The sequence below is a fragment of the Sceloporus undulatus genome, chromosome 3 (assembly GCF_019175285.1).
Source record: "Sceloporus undulatus isolate JIND9_A2432 ecotype Alabama chromosome 3, SceUnd_v1.1, whole genome shotgun sequence".
NCBI classification, from domain to species: Eukaryota; Metazoa; Chordata; class Lepidosauria; order Squamata; family Phrynosomatidae; genus Sceloporus; species Sceloporus undulatus.
The window spans coordinates 80,683,657-80,698,441 of NC_056524.1; the positions used below are offsets into that span (position 1 = coordinate 80,683,657).

Here is a 14,785-nt window from a genome sequence, read left to right on the forward strand (position 1 = left end):
TCTTTTTGTAATACAATGTGACAAACCATATTAGATACTGTCCTTCTGGTCTCCTTTGGTTTGGAAGCCAACACCATAAATCTCTGTGGGATTTAGTGCACTTCAGTGCCTATTGCCTTACTTGTCTGACAAATGTAAATAATCTCATTTGAAGAATTTAAAGCAAGAAAAGAAACTAATGAAACATTTCCATCCCTCAAAGAAGGGTGGGAAGAGTCACAAACACATCCAACATGTTCTCAGGAAGTGAATGAATTAGAGTCAACATGTTTTCTCTCTATAAAAGTAATACAGTCAACTCATAAAAAACAAACAAACAGAAACTCCTATTTTTCTTTCTACATACTCCATAGTGGTCATAGTGGTTATTGTGAAGCAAGTGATACAGACTGGGAAGTTTTTATTTTGCTTTTTTCCACAACTATTTACTATGTGAAATGTTAGACAATTAGACCATCTGTAATTTCACTCTGTGTGGTGCTGTAAAAAAAGTGAGGTAAGGGGACAGGGTGTTGCAGTGGGATAATAAATGATGAAAGGACTATGAATTTTCAGTAGGGTCCTCCTAAGAACAAGTGCTCTTTCTCTCTCTCACACACACACTGGTGAATTGCTGCAGACATAGCCTCTGGGTATCAGGCTAGGCAGGCCAACAAAACAGACAGTGCTTCTGTATTCAACAGAGTTTTGTCCAAGCATTCCAAGAAATGTTAAAAAAAACAAACCAAAAAACCAAACAACTCAAACTATACTAATGAAGCAAAAAAGTTTGTCCTATACAGCAGTCTCTTCATTCCTCTCTCTTTTTTAAAAAATGTAAATATACAAATCCCAATGACATATAAAACAAAGTCAAAATGTGAATGGCAAGAGACATGGGTAAAACAGGAAGACTGATGCTACAAAGGAATTTTGCAAAAACATATGTACAAGACCCTGTTTTTCCTCATATTTCATAGATTGTAATGCATGTGTAACAGCAGCAGTCGAGGATGTAGTTCCAGGCACCAGACTGCAGACTTCACTTCTACACAAGGGGACCAAATTCCCCCTTGCACTGATGTCACCAAATGACACTTGAGATACTTGTTTCCCGTGGTAAGAGTGGCAGTATTGCACTGTTTGTATGAGCCTCGTCGGGGTTTGGCTCCCGGTTAGTTTTTGTTTGTGGCCTCTGCCCATTAATAAGTGTCATAGGGATGTTGCAGTAAGTATGCTGGTTACCTATTGAGGTAAGAGGCAGGGTGCCAGTAGGAGGTACGTCGTATTCATAGCTTCGATAATAGTGTTTCTGGCGCATCTGGGAATGATATGTGTTATGAAAGGTGGAGCGCAGGTCAGGATGGGCAGTGGCTAGAGCAGTGGAGGTAGCAGCAGCCATAGAAATTGCTGAGACCGTCTGCAGTTCCCCAAAGGGCCCCTGCTCACTAACATCTAAAACCTGCTCATGTGTGATGGGTTCTATCCTCTTAAAAGGCATTTCATACTGTAAACGTTTCCAGAATTTGGAATTCAACTTGTTGCATTTGGGGCCATGCCATTTAATAACAGTTAAGAGTTTGATGGTATGCTTCAGGGCCTCAACCTCCTGGTAGTTCATAATCCCTCGGAGTTCACTGCATTCAATCAGTATCACTTTAATTTCTCCTGTCACCAACATGTTTCTGAGTCTTGTTTCTAGTTCAAAGATACTCCAGCCTCTTCGCACCACATAATTTGGTGTCATGACAATGATCAATCGCTTGCTTTGGTCTACACATCTTGCCACATCTTCTATGTATGCTGCAAAGCAAAAGAGCAGATCAGAATTAGTCAAAATGTAAGTCTTACATTGCATATGGTGTACAGAGATTGCAAATAAGTCCTTTTTACTTGTGCATCAAAATGATTACAAACAGTTGATTTGCAAATAACTATTCATATGGTCCCTTCTGATAACTAAATTTCTTCCCCTAGTGAGGACCTATTCTTGACTCTTGGAACAGTAAGCTAAGTACCCCCATCAGGAACTTTTTGAAAGGAGCTGCCATCTTGTGAGCTTTATGAAGAAGAGCCTCTCACTTGGCAATATCAAGAGAACTGCATTCTTTGCTGCCTTCTGAGTGTCTTGGGTTTAGTAAGCTTAGTTTGTAGAACTTTTGTGTTGCTTTCAAGAGAAGGATTTCTGATCTAAGCAAGAGGGGGGAAGTCTTATCCACATCTTCCACAATATAAATGTGGCAAAACGTTCATGGAGGTCCCATGCAATGCAATGAAGAATTCAATTTGCTCTATCAATGTGGCACCTTTCCTGCTCCCAGAAGATGGAATACAGACCATGGAGCATGAGTAGCAGTGTCAATAGGATGTAAGACATTAAACATTATATTCAAGTTAATTTCAGGTATCATAGAATCATTGAATCATAGAATTGTAGAGTTGTAAGAGACCACAAGGGCCATCCAGTTCAACCCCATTCTGCCATGCAGGAACTCTCAATCAAAACATCCCCGACAGATGGCCATCCAGCCTCTGTTTGAAGACTCGTAAGGAAGGAGACTTCACTACACTCTAAGGGACTGTGTTCAACTGACGAACAGCCTTTAATGTCAGGAGGTTCCTCCTAATGTTGAGGTGGAATCTCTTTTCCTGCAGCTTGCATCTGTTGTTCCGTGATCTATTCTCTGGAGCAGCAGAAAACAAGCTTGCTCCCTCCTCAGTATGACATCCCTTCAAATATTTAAACATGGCTATCATATCACCTCTTAACCTTCTTTTCTCCAGGCTAAACATCCCCAGCTCCCTAAGTCGTTCTTCATAAGACATGGTTTCCAGACCCTTCACCATTTTAGTCGCCCTCCTCTGGACACACTCCAGTTTCTTAATGTCCTTTTTTAATTGTGGTGCCCAGAACTGGACACAATATTTCAGGTGGGGCCTGACCAGAACAGAATACAGTGGGACTATTACTTCCCTTGATCTAGACACTATACTTCTATTGATGCAGCCTAAAATTGCATTGGCCTTTTTAGCTGCACTGTTGATTCATGTTCAACTTGTGGATCACTTGGACTCCTAGATCCCTTTCACATGTAGTCTCCTTCAGCCAGGTGTCCCCCATCCTATATCTGTGCATTTCATTTTCCCACCCTAATTGGGATACCTTACATTTCTCCATGTTGAATTTCATTTTGTTAGCTTTGGCCCAGCTTTCTAGTCTATTCAGGTCATTCTGAATTTTGATCCTGTCCTCTGGGGTATTAGTTTGTTTCAAGATAACATTTCCTTTTTTGCTATCATTGTGAACTGTGCAGACCCCTGAGGTTTTCTATCACCAAAGACATTTTTGGTCTGAAATGGGGGATTTAAGTTTCAGAAGCTTCCAAGCGACACAGGTCTCCATTTTTAAGGTATTTGTCTTGAGAATGTTTTTTGGGCCTGGGATACTCTTTTAAAGAAACTGCTTTTGATAAAATGAAAAGGTGAGATTTCCTCCAGTGGTTCTGGGGTTTGTAAAATGGGGTGTTCTGACCACTAGAACAAAAAAATAATATATTCATTATATATTAGTATTGCTTGAGAGGTTTTCTGTCTCATCCATTTTAGCATGTTTTTCAGTGGGTTGTATCACTTCATGCTGCAGGCAGAAGTCCATATAACCAGGTATAAATACCATGCTTCTGCCCTAAAGAAGACAAAATGGTAGGAAAATTTCTAGCTCAGCTTCTCTACATGCCATTGCCCTATGTACAAGGAACATTATTGCTGTTGAAAGGAGGAGCATTAAACATGATATCTCCTGTATTCTTAAGTAGCCAATGCACCATCAAAATATAATTTGAGAAAAACATCTTTTAGCTCATGAAGCTCTATGAATATGACTAAATGATCACTTTGCAGATCTTGTTTTATCTGGGGGATTTGTTCTGTTCTGGACCTCCCTGCATAAAGCAAATTCTGCACATGCTCAAGCGTTATTTAAATGAATGGGGAACACTCCAATGTCATGGGCACAGACGCCATTCATCTAAATGGGGCTTCCTGTCTGCATGACCTCAAGTACATATATGGGAAGCCCTCATATGGGGAGGTACGACTGTACATATATAATGGCCATCCCACCCCTTCTCCACGCTGGAGGCTGTGGAGCTGGGATGGGCCTTTTGCTGCCCTCCTACTGGTGGATACCAGGGCAGTTAAAATCATGCCATGGCTTGTTGCCATGGCATGAAGCTTTAGGGGGTGTGGTTAAGGGCATGCTTTGCCTGTCATCCTCTAGGTGTCTCATTCCTGGATTAACCATCCACCCACCCACCCGCCGCTGGTATAGTGTGAACTTTCACTTGGTCGCCTAGGGGCTGTGTAGGAATTTCCCCTTTTCCATGGGGTTTTTCGCCTACCCCACACTGTTTCCAGTGGCATAACGGAGATTGGCTGAGGTGGTATCACAATAATACATGATTTGGTTTGAAATTTGTTGATTCTAACGGGACATATTTATTTATATTTTGCATAAATCTTTGGATTTGATCTCGGCGAGCACCTTGGACACCCTACTGGGTGTTAGGAAAATTTCTGGAAGCACCTCTACGGGCCTTGCGAACTGGGGGGTGGATGAAAGGAATGGACCTTGGGTCTGGCTGGAAGGTATACCCCGACTTTAATCTGCGCAGATTGGGAAGGGGGACTTCTTGCTGGGCTTCCTTATGTGGGCTGTCCAATGGCAACCCAACTTATGGACTGTTGTTGAGGGCCCAGGTGTTATCGTCCTTGAGAAGCTGCCGAGGTAGTCTGCGGTAAGACACCGGTATGCAGCTTTCCCTGTTTCCCACATTTGTTTTGGTTATGATACTAGTTGCAGTTCCGTTAAGAACTTAATAAATAGGTCAATAAATGGCCCTATTTTTAACCCATACATGTTCTGTCTGGTCTCTTTATTCCAGGGGTAGGGTAGCAAAGAGACAAAATGAGCAAGAGAAGAAATGTGAAAGGGGAAACACAGTTCCTCCAAATTAATATCCATTAAGTTTTGTCAGGCGTTTTGTGAACCTATCAGGTCATTTCCTGACAGTTCTGTTTGGATTCCTCTTTAAGTTCTTTGATTTCTAATTTGAACGTGTTTTAAAAGAACAGTGCCTTGAAATTTATTGTGTTATTTTAAAATAAATATTTGTTATCGTTGTGGAAACTGTTCCTATTTATCTGCAGTTGACAAAACATTTTTTACAGCTGTGCAGAGAAGACACTACATTGCGCAGCTTCTCCTGCTGAGGAGGATAAACTATGCCCATAATCCATCTAGTCCTGCTGCCACTTCTAGTCCTGCTGCCACTTCTGTGGATGCAAACTGCTTTAGATTTAGGAGAACACTAGGATGACAATAGCAAATACTCAAACAGATCTCCCAATCCTAGCAATTTACTAGCATTGGCAAAGTCTCACCTGGATGTGAGGAGAAGCACAAAGCTCTGGTGTCTTCATGGGCATAATACAAGTATTTTCTAAACAGAAAATTATTTTCCTGTACAAAAAGTGCTGTTTTTGTACAATTTTTTTTTTCTTTTCAGGAAAAATTTCAGTGCAAAGATGTTGTTTTCTGTCCAGGAAAGGCTGTTTTCAGTGCAATCACTCAGATGCATTCTTTGTGCAGAATAAGTGCCAACTTCAAAGATTTTTACTTATCTAGAAACTTTTAATGCTTTTTTAAAAAAAGTAATGTGATTTGACCTTTTATAAATATACTTTTAACACTGTAGGTCCTGACTTTTTTGGTTAATATCATGTGGTATCTATTCAGGTTCTTGCTGCAAATACTCCTGGTTAGAGTTCTGGCTTGAACCTTCCACATGCATAAGTTCCCCAACAGAAGCCATTGGATAATTTTGTCCAATGCAGAACATCAACATTCTGGTCAAAGTCATAGATACAGAGCTACAGATGCAATGCAATTGTGCATGTGGATGCACATTCCCAGCTGATGCATATCCACCTGTCCTTTGGTAGAAAGACTCATGCACCAGTGCATCTAGCATCTGTGTATAAGATTGTGCAATATTTCTATTCAATGTAAGGTTTGTGCAGCACATTTGATGCATAACACTACAAACAAAAGTCACGCTATGAAGAATAATCTATTATTAACACAATAGACTTCGAAACTGTATGTTTAAATTTAATAGCATTACAAATGAACTTTTCTACAATGTATCATGAAACAGTGTTAAAACAGTAGCTAAACACTTCACATACATCTAATGCATTTTACATGTTAATATTGCTTTGCTGTATACTCACTTCCAGTTGGAATTAGGTCTCTATCTGGAATGAACAATTTGTATCCATAATGCTTTTCAAGCATATCTGGTAAGATCTCAAGAGCAAATCGTTCTTCTTCCCCAGTTTCTTGGTTCCACTGGTCAGGATCCACTTTGGTGTATGACAGGTATGCATCATAATCTTTGTTATCTGTAAATATAAAAGGGAAGGGGAGAGAGACAGAAGAATGGAAGTCTACAGACTTGATCTTTCCACATACTTTCACTCACTCATCCTTTTTTATAGTTTTCCAGTATTCTACTACTTTAGCTATTTTGCCTCTTTCCCTCTTCTGCCCATTTTTACCACCTGGCTGTTTTTGTTTCATCCTGTGTGCAGCCATTTTATGATCAAGGAGGGGAAAGGCATCCTTGTCACTACCAGTAACCTACCAGTAACCTACCAGTAACCTATATTCCTTTTCCTTTTCTTGGTTTAGCAAAACCATTCACCATGTTCTTGGAAGGCACAGTACTTTTAGTATGAATGTATGTACACTTGACCCTATAGGCAAGATAGTACTTTTTGCAGGAAAATACAGTTTCACTTGTTTTGAACATGATTCACAACAATCTGGATTTCAGCAGAATGTTTAAAAATTGAGCCCACCGAGATGAATGAGTTTTCACACTCTCTAAAATCACAGCCCTATTTTGAGGTACAGAGATCAGGGCATTTTTGAGTCTCCCAAGACCTATTTCAATCTGGAATCTCTCATTTGAGAATGTTCAGCTCATTTATATTTGTGTGCATTATTTCGCATCACAGCTCATGTTTTTACCTGCTGAAGATTTTATGTACATCCGTGCATTTCCACAGACAATAGGATCAAATTAGAGTATTTGTTTGCTTGTTTGTTGTGCAAGGAAGAGAACGTGGAGTGAAGGCTGTTTTCTCTGTTTATAAATGAAAGCCAAGTTGAAAAAAAAATGTTTCAAGACTGCATGTTTTAGTAGTAACATTCAAGTCTTAATGAGAGTCAAAATATCTGCCACTTTTATACCTTGGAAAGATACCTTCAACTGTTCTAATTTGTCAGAGAAAATCCTGATTAATCCTGTGCCATCCCATTTTTTCAGCTGCTATTAAAATGTCTCAGTTTCTCTTTCCTCTTCTCACATCCCCTCTTCAGCCTCAATTCACTTCAGTTGCTGCAAACTGAGTTCAAGGTGCAAAGGTAGTTTGCATTCAGTTAATTCAGTAGGGCAGTGGGGAGTCTTGCCTTTCCCAGTGGGCTCAGGCAAAAGCAAACTTCTACAGCCTCTCCTAGCTTGTGTGTTCTTCATCAGTAGTAATATTAATCTTGACCACACTCTGATATCACTTGGCCACATGTGTCTTGGATTTCATCTCTGAAATGCTGGAGGATATGCAGAGCACAATTTAGTCCAAAATCTTGATCTATCTATCTATCTATCTGAAGGGACTCAAGGTGGCTCACATGTAAAATATATATAACAAATAAGGAAAGGAGGGAATAATGAAATGGGAGACTGGATCGTCTATTTCCTGAAAAAAATGTAACCAAAAGGTTAAGGATCTCCTTGCCAGTGCTATTAAGTGTTCTTCATCCATCACTGGGAATCTTGAAAAAAATGGAATTAGGACACCAAAACTTTGAAATATGAGAACTCTTTTTTTTTTTAGAATGACTACATCCATTTTTTTCATCTTCATCTAAATACTGTTTCACTGGTTGCAAGTGTATGTGTGTGAGAGAGTAGCCTTGACCTATGATGGAAGGTTATAAATATTTTAATGAATATTTTAAAATGACCACAAAGGTACCAATCATCTTTTTTATTTCTTCAGGGTAGTATTTAAATTAACCCAGTTTTGTTGCATTAAGGTGTTTTTATTTTGTTTTGAATATAATATGAATTCAGTCTTCACTTGTATGATGGAATGAAAGAATCCATCATTAATTTTCATTAAGGGGTCAATAATGCCAAGTGCTCTGGAACTAATTTAATGGAATAAGAGGTCACATTTTGATTTTTGTTGCAAATAAGGTAGGGAAAAATCAATGGCAGAGTAATTAAATGTTAACATCCATCTAACACTCTAGACAGCATTATGTACAGACTATAGAGAATATCAATTGCTTGTAAAATAGCTCTGACTGAATATCCAACTGTGCACCATACATAATGTTGTAGTGATTCAGTGCTGAATTTGGCTGTTTACTAAGAACACATCTTTTCCTCACGTCACGTCTTTTTATGCATCCTACAGAACTGTTTTTTAAACAGTGCTCCTGACATTTCTTGATATGAAAAGCAACACATGAGCCCTGTACATGTGATCACTACATATGAAGGAAAATAAAACTCCTGCCATTTTTATGTACTATTTGGAGATATCTATCAATGTAAACGTGAGACATTTCCAAAGGATATAGTATTGTGATCACAAGACATCAGGAGCAGGGCTGGTGGGGGACACACAGTAGCACAGGTGAGAGATACAGTCTCATTGATCTTTTACAAATTTAATGTTAGAAAGGCAATAACTAAAGAGTTAAAAATGTTTCAGAGTAGAAGACTGATGGGAAGCATATCCAGGGACAGTCATGTTGGCCATATAGCAAAGTCCATCAACAATAATAGTTTTGTGGATTTTTGATGTTATTGAACAAGACTGATAAGGTTAAAGAGATCCAAAGTTTTCTCATCTCTTATTCACTATCCTAACCATCTCTGTGATGTAAACTGATTCAGAGATCTTTCTCTTTCCACGTCCCCTGCAGCTGCTTCTAGAAGTGAAACTAGTTCAATATTAGCTGAACACTCTAGACAACTATCTTCATGGAGTTCCTACAATAAAGTCTTTAGTTTGTTTCTTGAGCCCTTGGTGTCTTCACTCCAGAATTTCTAGTCCACTGCACTTTCCATTACTTAACTTTGGAGGCCAGTTTTGAAGAGACATACAAACATTTGTGAATCTGTTGTGAAGTTGGTGACCTCCATGTGAACTGCATAAGCCATAAAGTACAATATTGTAGAAAGTAATCATATCCTTGAGTTTAATCTGTTGGTTTGCACTCTAAGACCGTTTGCCAAAGTAGAAGGCATCACTGAACTGGTAACTCAGTAACACATGGTTTATTTATTAGTATTTATTTTAAGTGCCTCTCTGAGTAGCATACGTAAATAGCCAAGTCCTTAAAACCTGTTTAAAAATACACTAGAAGGTGGCCTAGTGAACTTATATTGGCAAGGAATGCTATAGTGAACCAGCCACTCTGTCACATGTGATTGCCAGCTTGGTGGACATTTAGATGGGCTAGACAAGCAAAGGAAGAAGAAACTGGAGGGTATCCAATGAAATCTGCACAAGAAACTGGAGACACTTGTCCAGCAAATGCACATTTTTTTCAGGAAATTGACCTTTACCCATGAAATGGTTTTAGAGTTCCTGGTCCAGATAATTTTTGAGGTTAGAATTAAAAAAAAAAAAAAACAACCCAAAGAAGGCCTTAAGAGCACACAGAGTCCAAAACACATTCATCACTTTTCACTAATAAAAACAACCCATCTTTTGAGCATCTTGATAAATGTTTTCCCTTTTTTCGAAAGAGCAAGGCCTTGACCATTAATTTTAACAGCCAGCCTGCAATACTTGCAAAATCTCTTCTATTGTAATTTTAACCCACTAGTTTACATCCTGTCCTCTGGATGATAAGAAAATAAGATTCTCTCTCTTTTTAATTTGTTTTGTTTTGCTTTGTATGAAAGCCATTAAGAAATTTAAAGAGGGCTGTCATATCACATCTGAGTGTTCTTTTCTGGGCTCAACATATTCAATACTTCAATAGAATTTGGTTTCCAGGCTCTTTATCATCTTGGTTGCTGTCCTATGAACACATTTGAGCTTGTTGATACCCTTCTTCAGTGGTAGTGCCCAAAACTAGACAAAGTATTGCAACTCCTAGATAGTTTTCACACATACTGCTGTCAAACCCATGTCATTCACCTTCTATTTATGAATCTGATTTTTCCAGCCTAAATTTATCTCTGTTGAGGTTTGTTCTGTTAGTTTTCCCCTTGTTTTCTAAGCTGTTAAGGTCATCTAAAATCACAGTTCTATGCCCTGGAGTATTAACTGCCCCTCACAGTTTAGTGTCATAAATAAACTTAATTCACAGATATTCTTTATTCTTAAACTCAAGTAATTTACTAAAGATACTGAACAATAGTTTTTTGTGGGTTTTTCGGGCTCTGTGGCCATGTTCTATAAGAGTTTATTCCTGGCGTTTCACCAGCATCTGTGGCTGGCATCTTCAGAGAATGGTAACCTGGAAGAGAGTGGGTATATATATATATATATATATATATATATATATATATATATACACACTGTGTGACCCTGGATGAGGAGGAGCGATTCTCATGTTAATCTGTGTATTGTTCTGTTGTTGATGGCCTCCTTAGGGCAGGAGGATATGCAAAAGAGTATTAGTGTCTGCTAATTGGTAATCATTGTTTGCTAGGAAAGCTTCTGACCCTGAGTAATGAACAATGTTGGGCACAGGACAGAACTTTGTAGCAGACCACTCATCACTCCTTTCATGATGAACCATTAGTGAACTTGCTCTGGGACTGGTCTGTCAACCAGTACAAAACCACTTAATATTAGCCTTGTCCAGACAAGGGCAACCCCAGTCTCCAGGGAAACCTTTATGTTTCTAATGGAGCTGGATGGCCAATAAAGGTATTGCTCTTTTGCACACTTTGTATTTTGTTGTATTTTGCTGCATGGCCAACACAGCTACCCCAACTATATTTTCCAGCCCATGTTTTACCATATTTTCATCAAAAGCATCATGGGGGACATTACTGAAGCCTTAAGTAATTTAAGGGACAGTACACTCTAACATCACTCTGATTTACCAAGCATGCAATTCTTTTATTTATTTCTTCATTTTACATTGTCTTTTATTCCTCCTCAGTGCTCACAGGCTGACTTTTTTTTTTAAATGAACCATTCTGGAACATTTCCTAGTATTGATGTCAAGCTGACCTTGTTGCCTGGACAACAGTTACCTTCCTCCCTTTTGCCAGAACTTCATCTGTTCTCTAAGAATTCTCAAAATTTATCGACAGAAGCTCTGAGATTACCTGCAAGTTCATTTATTACCCTTGTACTGGAGAATGGAATTCATTTAAATTAGCTACATGGCCCCATACCACCACCTTACCCATCTGGGCTGCAGAGATCTCCTATATATCATTTCACTAGAATGAGTACCGGCTTTAAGGAGAAGACAGAGGTAGCTGTTGAGCAGTTCTGCATTCTCCTATTAGTGTTTCTCCATCTTCACACTATGGACCCACCACTTCTGTGTTGTCCCTCTTGATTTAAACAAGGCCGAATGCCCCCACAGCTTTATTATTTTTAGCCTTTCTTGCACACTTGAGCTTACTCTGGGCTGTCATGGATTATCCCTACAAATGTTGACAGTCTGTTTTTATTGCAGTATAATCTGCCATAATATTCTCTTTTCATTCATGACCATGTGTACATATGTCACTACACATATGCACAAAATGGAACATTTGGTTTACCAAGAGTGTATCTTTGTAAAATGGTTTACTCTGTCTAAATTTGACCCTAGGACTTTCATGAGAGTACTCAAGATAGTTAGCACATTGCTGATTCCTCTAGATTCTTGCAGGCTCAATATATTTTAAAAAAAATTACAGGGTTAAAACCCAAGCAAAATAGATAAATTGTGGGCTTCTGCTTTTCTTTTGAGTAGAACTTTCTAATTTATTCCTAAAAGCATGAGAAAAGTGAAGCTAAAGCCTTCTATATCAATGTGTCTTCCAAATGAAAATGTGATTGATTTGTTGCTTGCACTTTGGCCCTGAGTATAGATTATGCCATTTGAAAGATTTGCTTTTTGTCAGGGTAACGTGCTCTTGTGATAAACATACTATCCTCTCTATGTCTATGCTTAGGAAGAAAAACAACACCTGCTACTGAGCACATAAAACCTGGAATGCTGAAAACATTTACCAGAGCCTTCTGAGCTGCCAGGGAGATTAAAGGCAAAAACCTGATTTGTGAAATCTCTGTCTTGCTTTAATAGCTACTTATTCCAAATGCTGACAGTATTATCTGGAGTAGTTCCAACTGTGCTTTATCAGAATGTGAAGTGCAACAACATTGTTTAATATCAAGCACATTCTGTTGCTACCACCTTGCTTGGTAAAACTATTCTACAATATAATTGCTGATATTTTATTAATAGAGAACTGCTGAGGCAAAACCCCTTAGCAATCCAATCCTATATATGTCTCTTGAGAAGTAAGACCTACTGAGTTCAATAGGATTTTCTCCCATATTAGAAGGGATTGGATTGCACCTTTAGGCCTAGATTCAATTGCTTTCCCAAACTGATAAATTGATCTATAAACATGTTCAATTTATATTAGAAGTGTGTCTGGGCTCCAAACTGCCCCAACTGCTCTCCCTGATAGGTTTGTCCATGGCAGGGGTAATGCTAAGCAAATTAAAAGCCCAAATGAGTCTGCATATACAAATGCAGAAATACTCACTACATTTCACAAAAGAAGAAAAAAAATCAACCAGTCTTATTCCATCCAAATCATCTCAAGTAAAATGAATTCTTCAACTAATTTACACTCTGCCTCCATTATTCTGCCTCATAGTTCAATTACTATTAATTTACAGTTGTTGTGGGGGGGAAATAAAAATAAAGGAATGTTTCTTTCTTCCTGTCCCTTTTCAAGTACACCAAAGTAGAGTTCCAAACATTTTATGGAGTGCTATTGCAAAGCAAGGCAAAGGAAGAGCAAATCAGGGCTCACCCCTATTTAATTTTCAGTTTCCACCAAGATCCTGCTCCAGAGATGCAACAGAAGAATGGTTTTCTCTCCTTTGCTCCTTTACAGGTTATGGGATTTTCTCTCAACATGAACGGGACATCTGAATAACTCTGTCCCAATTCCCGCTACATGCACAGAAACTTGGAACCCTTTCACACATAACATTTATATCACTTTGATTCCACTTTAACCACCAGGGCTCCATGCTGTGGAATCGTGGAACTTGCAATTTAAGAATGGACATTTAGAATTCTCAGCCACATAGCTGTACAAATCCTAGGATTCAGCTATAGTAGCTAAAGTGTCATTAAAGTGCTATTACTCTGTGGTGTAAAAGGGCCCATAAACAGAGGAAGACACAAGCAGGCTCGAAAGTACAACCTCTCTGCACATCATAGTCCAGGACAGGAAGTCATGGAATGATTGAGAGAAGCCATTCCCCTATGACCAGAATCTGACACCCACCAAGGTTGTCCTGAAAGATTGTGTAATGGTTTTGGAGAGTGATAGACAAGTTTTTAAACTTTTCTTCATTACTTATGTCTCACTGGCTCTTTCCACACTTCTATCTGCTTCTTTCTCTATTTTCAGTCCTGTTTTCCTGCAATCTAAGCAATTAAGCTTAGGAAAAACAAAAACGCCATTGATATCAACAAGAGGTTCCATTCCTTAACTCCAGTATCGTGTGTGTGTGTGTGTAACCAGGGCCCGTTATAGACGGGCTAAAAAGTATGCGCCGAGCGCGTACTAGGGTTAAGACGGGGCAGTGCTTCTGCACCGCCCTAACCCTAGTGCGCGCTGCGCATGCACAAAATGTTGGCGGCCGTTCCACACGGCCGCTGCCATCGATACGTGACGACCGTGCTGCCTCCAAATGAGGCGGCGTGGTTGTGACGTATTGGGGTTGCGGCACGGCGCCTAGGGCGCCCTTTCCGCGACCCCGGAAGAAGCTCCGTTTTGGAGCTCCTTCCTGGTTTGGTCCGCTGGGCGCAGCCTTCAGACAGCTGCGCCCAGCGGACCAAAGGAGAAAGGGGCCAAACGGCCCCTTTCTCCTTCTCCCCGCCGCCGCAGGGTGTCCTTGGGGCTTGAAGCCCCAAGGACACCGCTTTCCAGGCTGCGGGGAAGGGGCCTTTTCCCACTTCCCCGCAACCCGGAAAGCGGTGGATCGGGGCTTTAGCGGCTGCCGCTCTGGCCGCTGAGGCCCCGATCCGGCGGGGGAAGGTGCGCCTACAGGCCGCCCCAAAGGGGTGGTCTGTAACGCGCCCAAGTCTGCAGGGAGAGGAGAGATGTCTCTTCCATCACCATTTCTGATTCTCCTGGAATATTTTCTCTGCAAGTAAGCCTAGGAAATAACTTCCCATGGACACAAAGGGAACTCCTCCCTAATTCATGTCCCATGGAGTGGTGGTAACTGAGGCATGTGTGTTTGTAGCCTTTGGGAAATATAGACTTAACCTTCACTCCTGAACTGACATCCTCTTTGAAAGGCAATTAAATTGTGGGGAGGGGAAATTCAGGGCTTTGGAAATAGATGCATAATTCTTAACATTAATAAAGCAGAAATCCACTTTATTAATATAATAGTTTCTGCTTAGACTTTAATATTTAATCTGCACCAGTAACTAGGGAGATTATGC

At 39.8% G+C, this 14,785-nt stretch overlaps 1 protein-coding gene across 1 annotated transcript in view; it reads right to left on the reverse strand.

Annotated features, from left to right (window-relative positions):
- Positions 1-326: 326 nt before the first annotated feature.
- IL1RAPL1 (interleukin 1 receptor accessory protein like 1) overlaps positions 327-14,785 on the reverse strand; it is a 544,731-nt gene continuing 530,272 nt past the window's right edge. Inside the window, exons 7-8 of the mRNA XM_042456097.1 lie at positions 6,274-6,444; positions 327-1,782 (exon numbers count right to left, since the gene is read on the reverse strand). Coding sequence (XP_042312031.1) covers positions 1,064-1,782; positions 6,274-6,444 — 890 coding nt within the window. The 3' untranslated portion in view covers positions 327-1,063. The remainder of the gene's footprint in view (positions 1,783-6,273; positions 6,445-14,785) is intronic.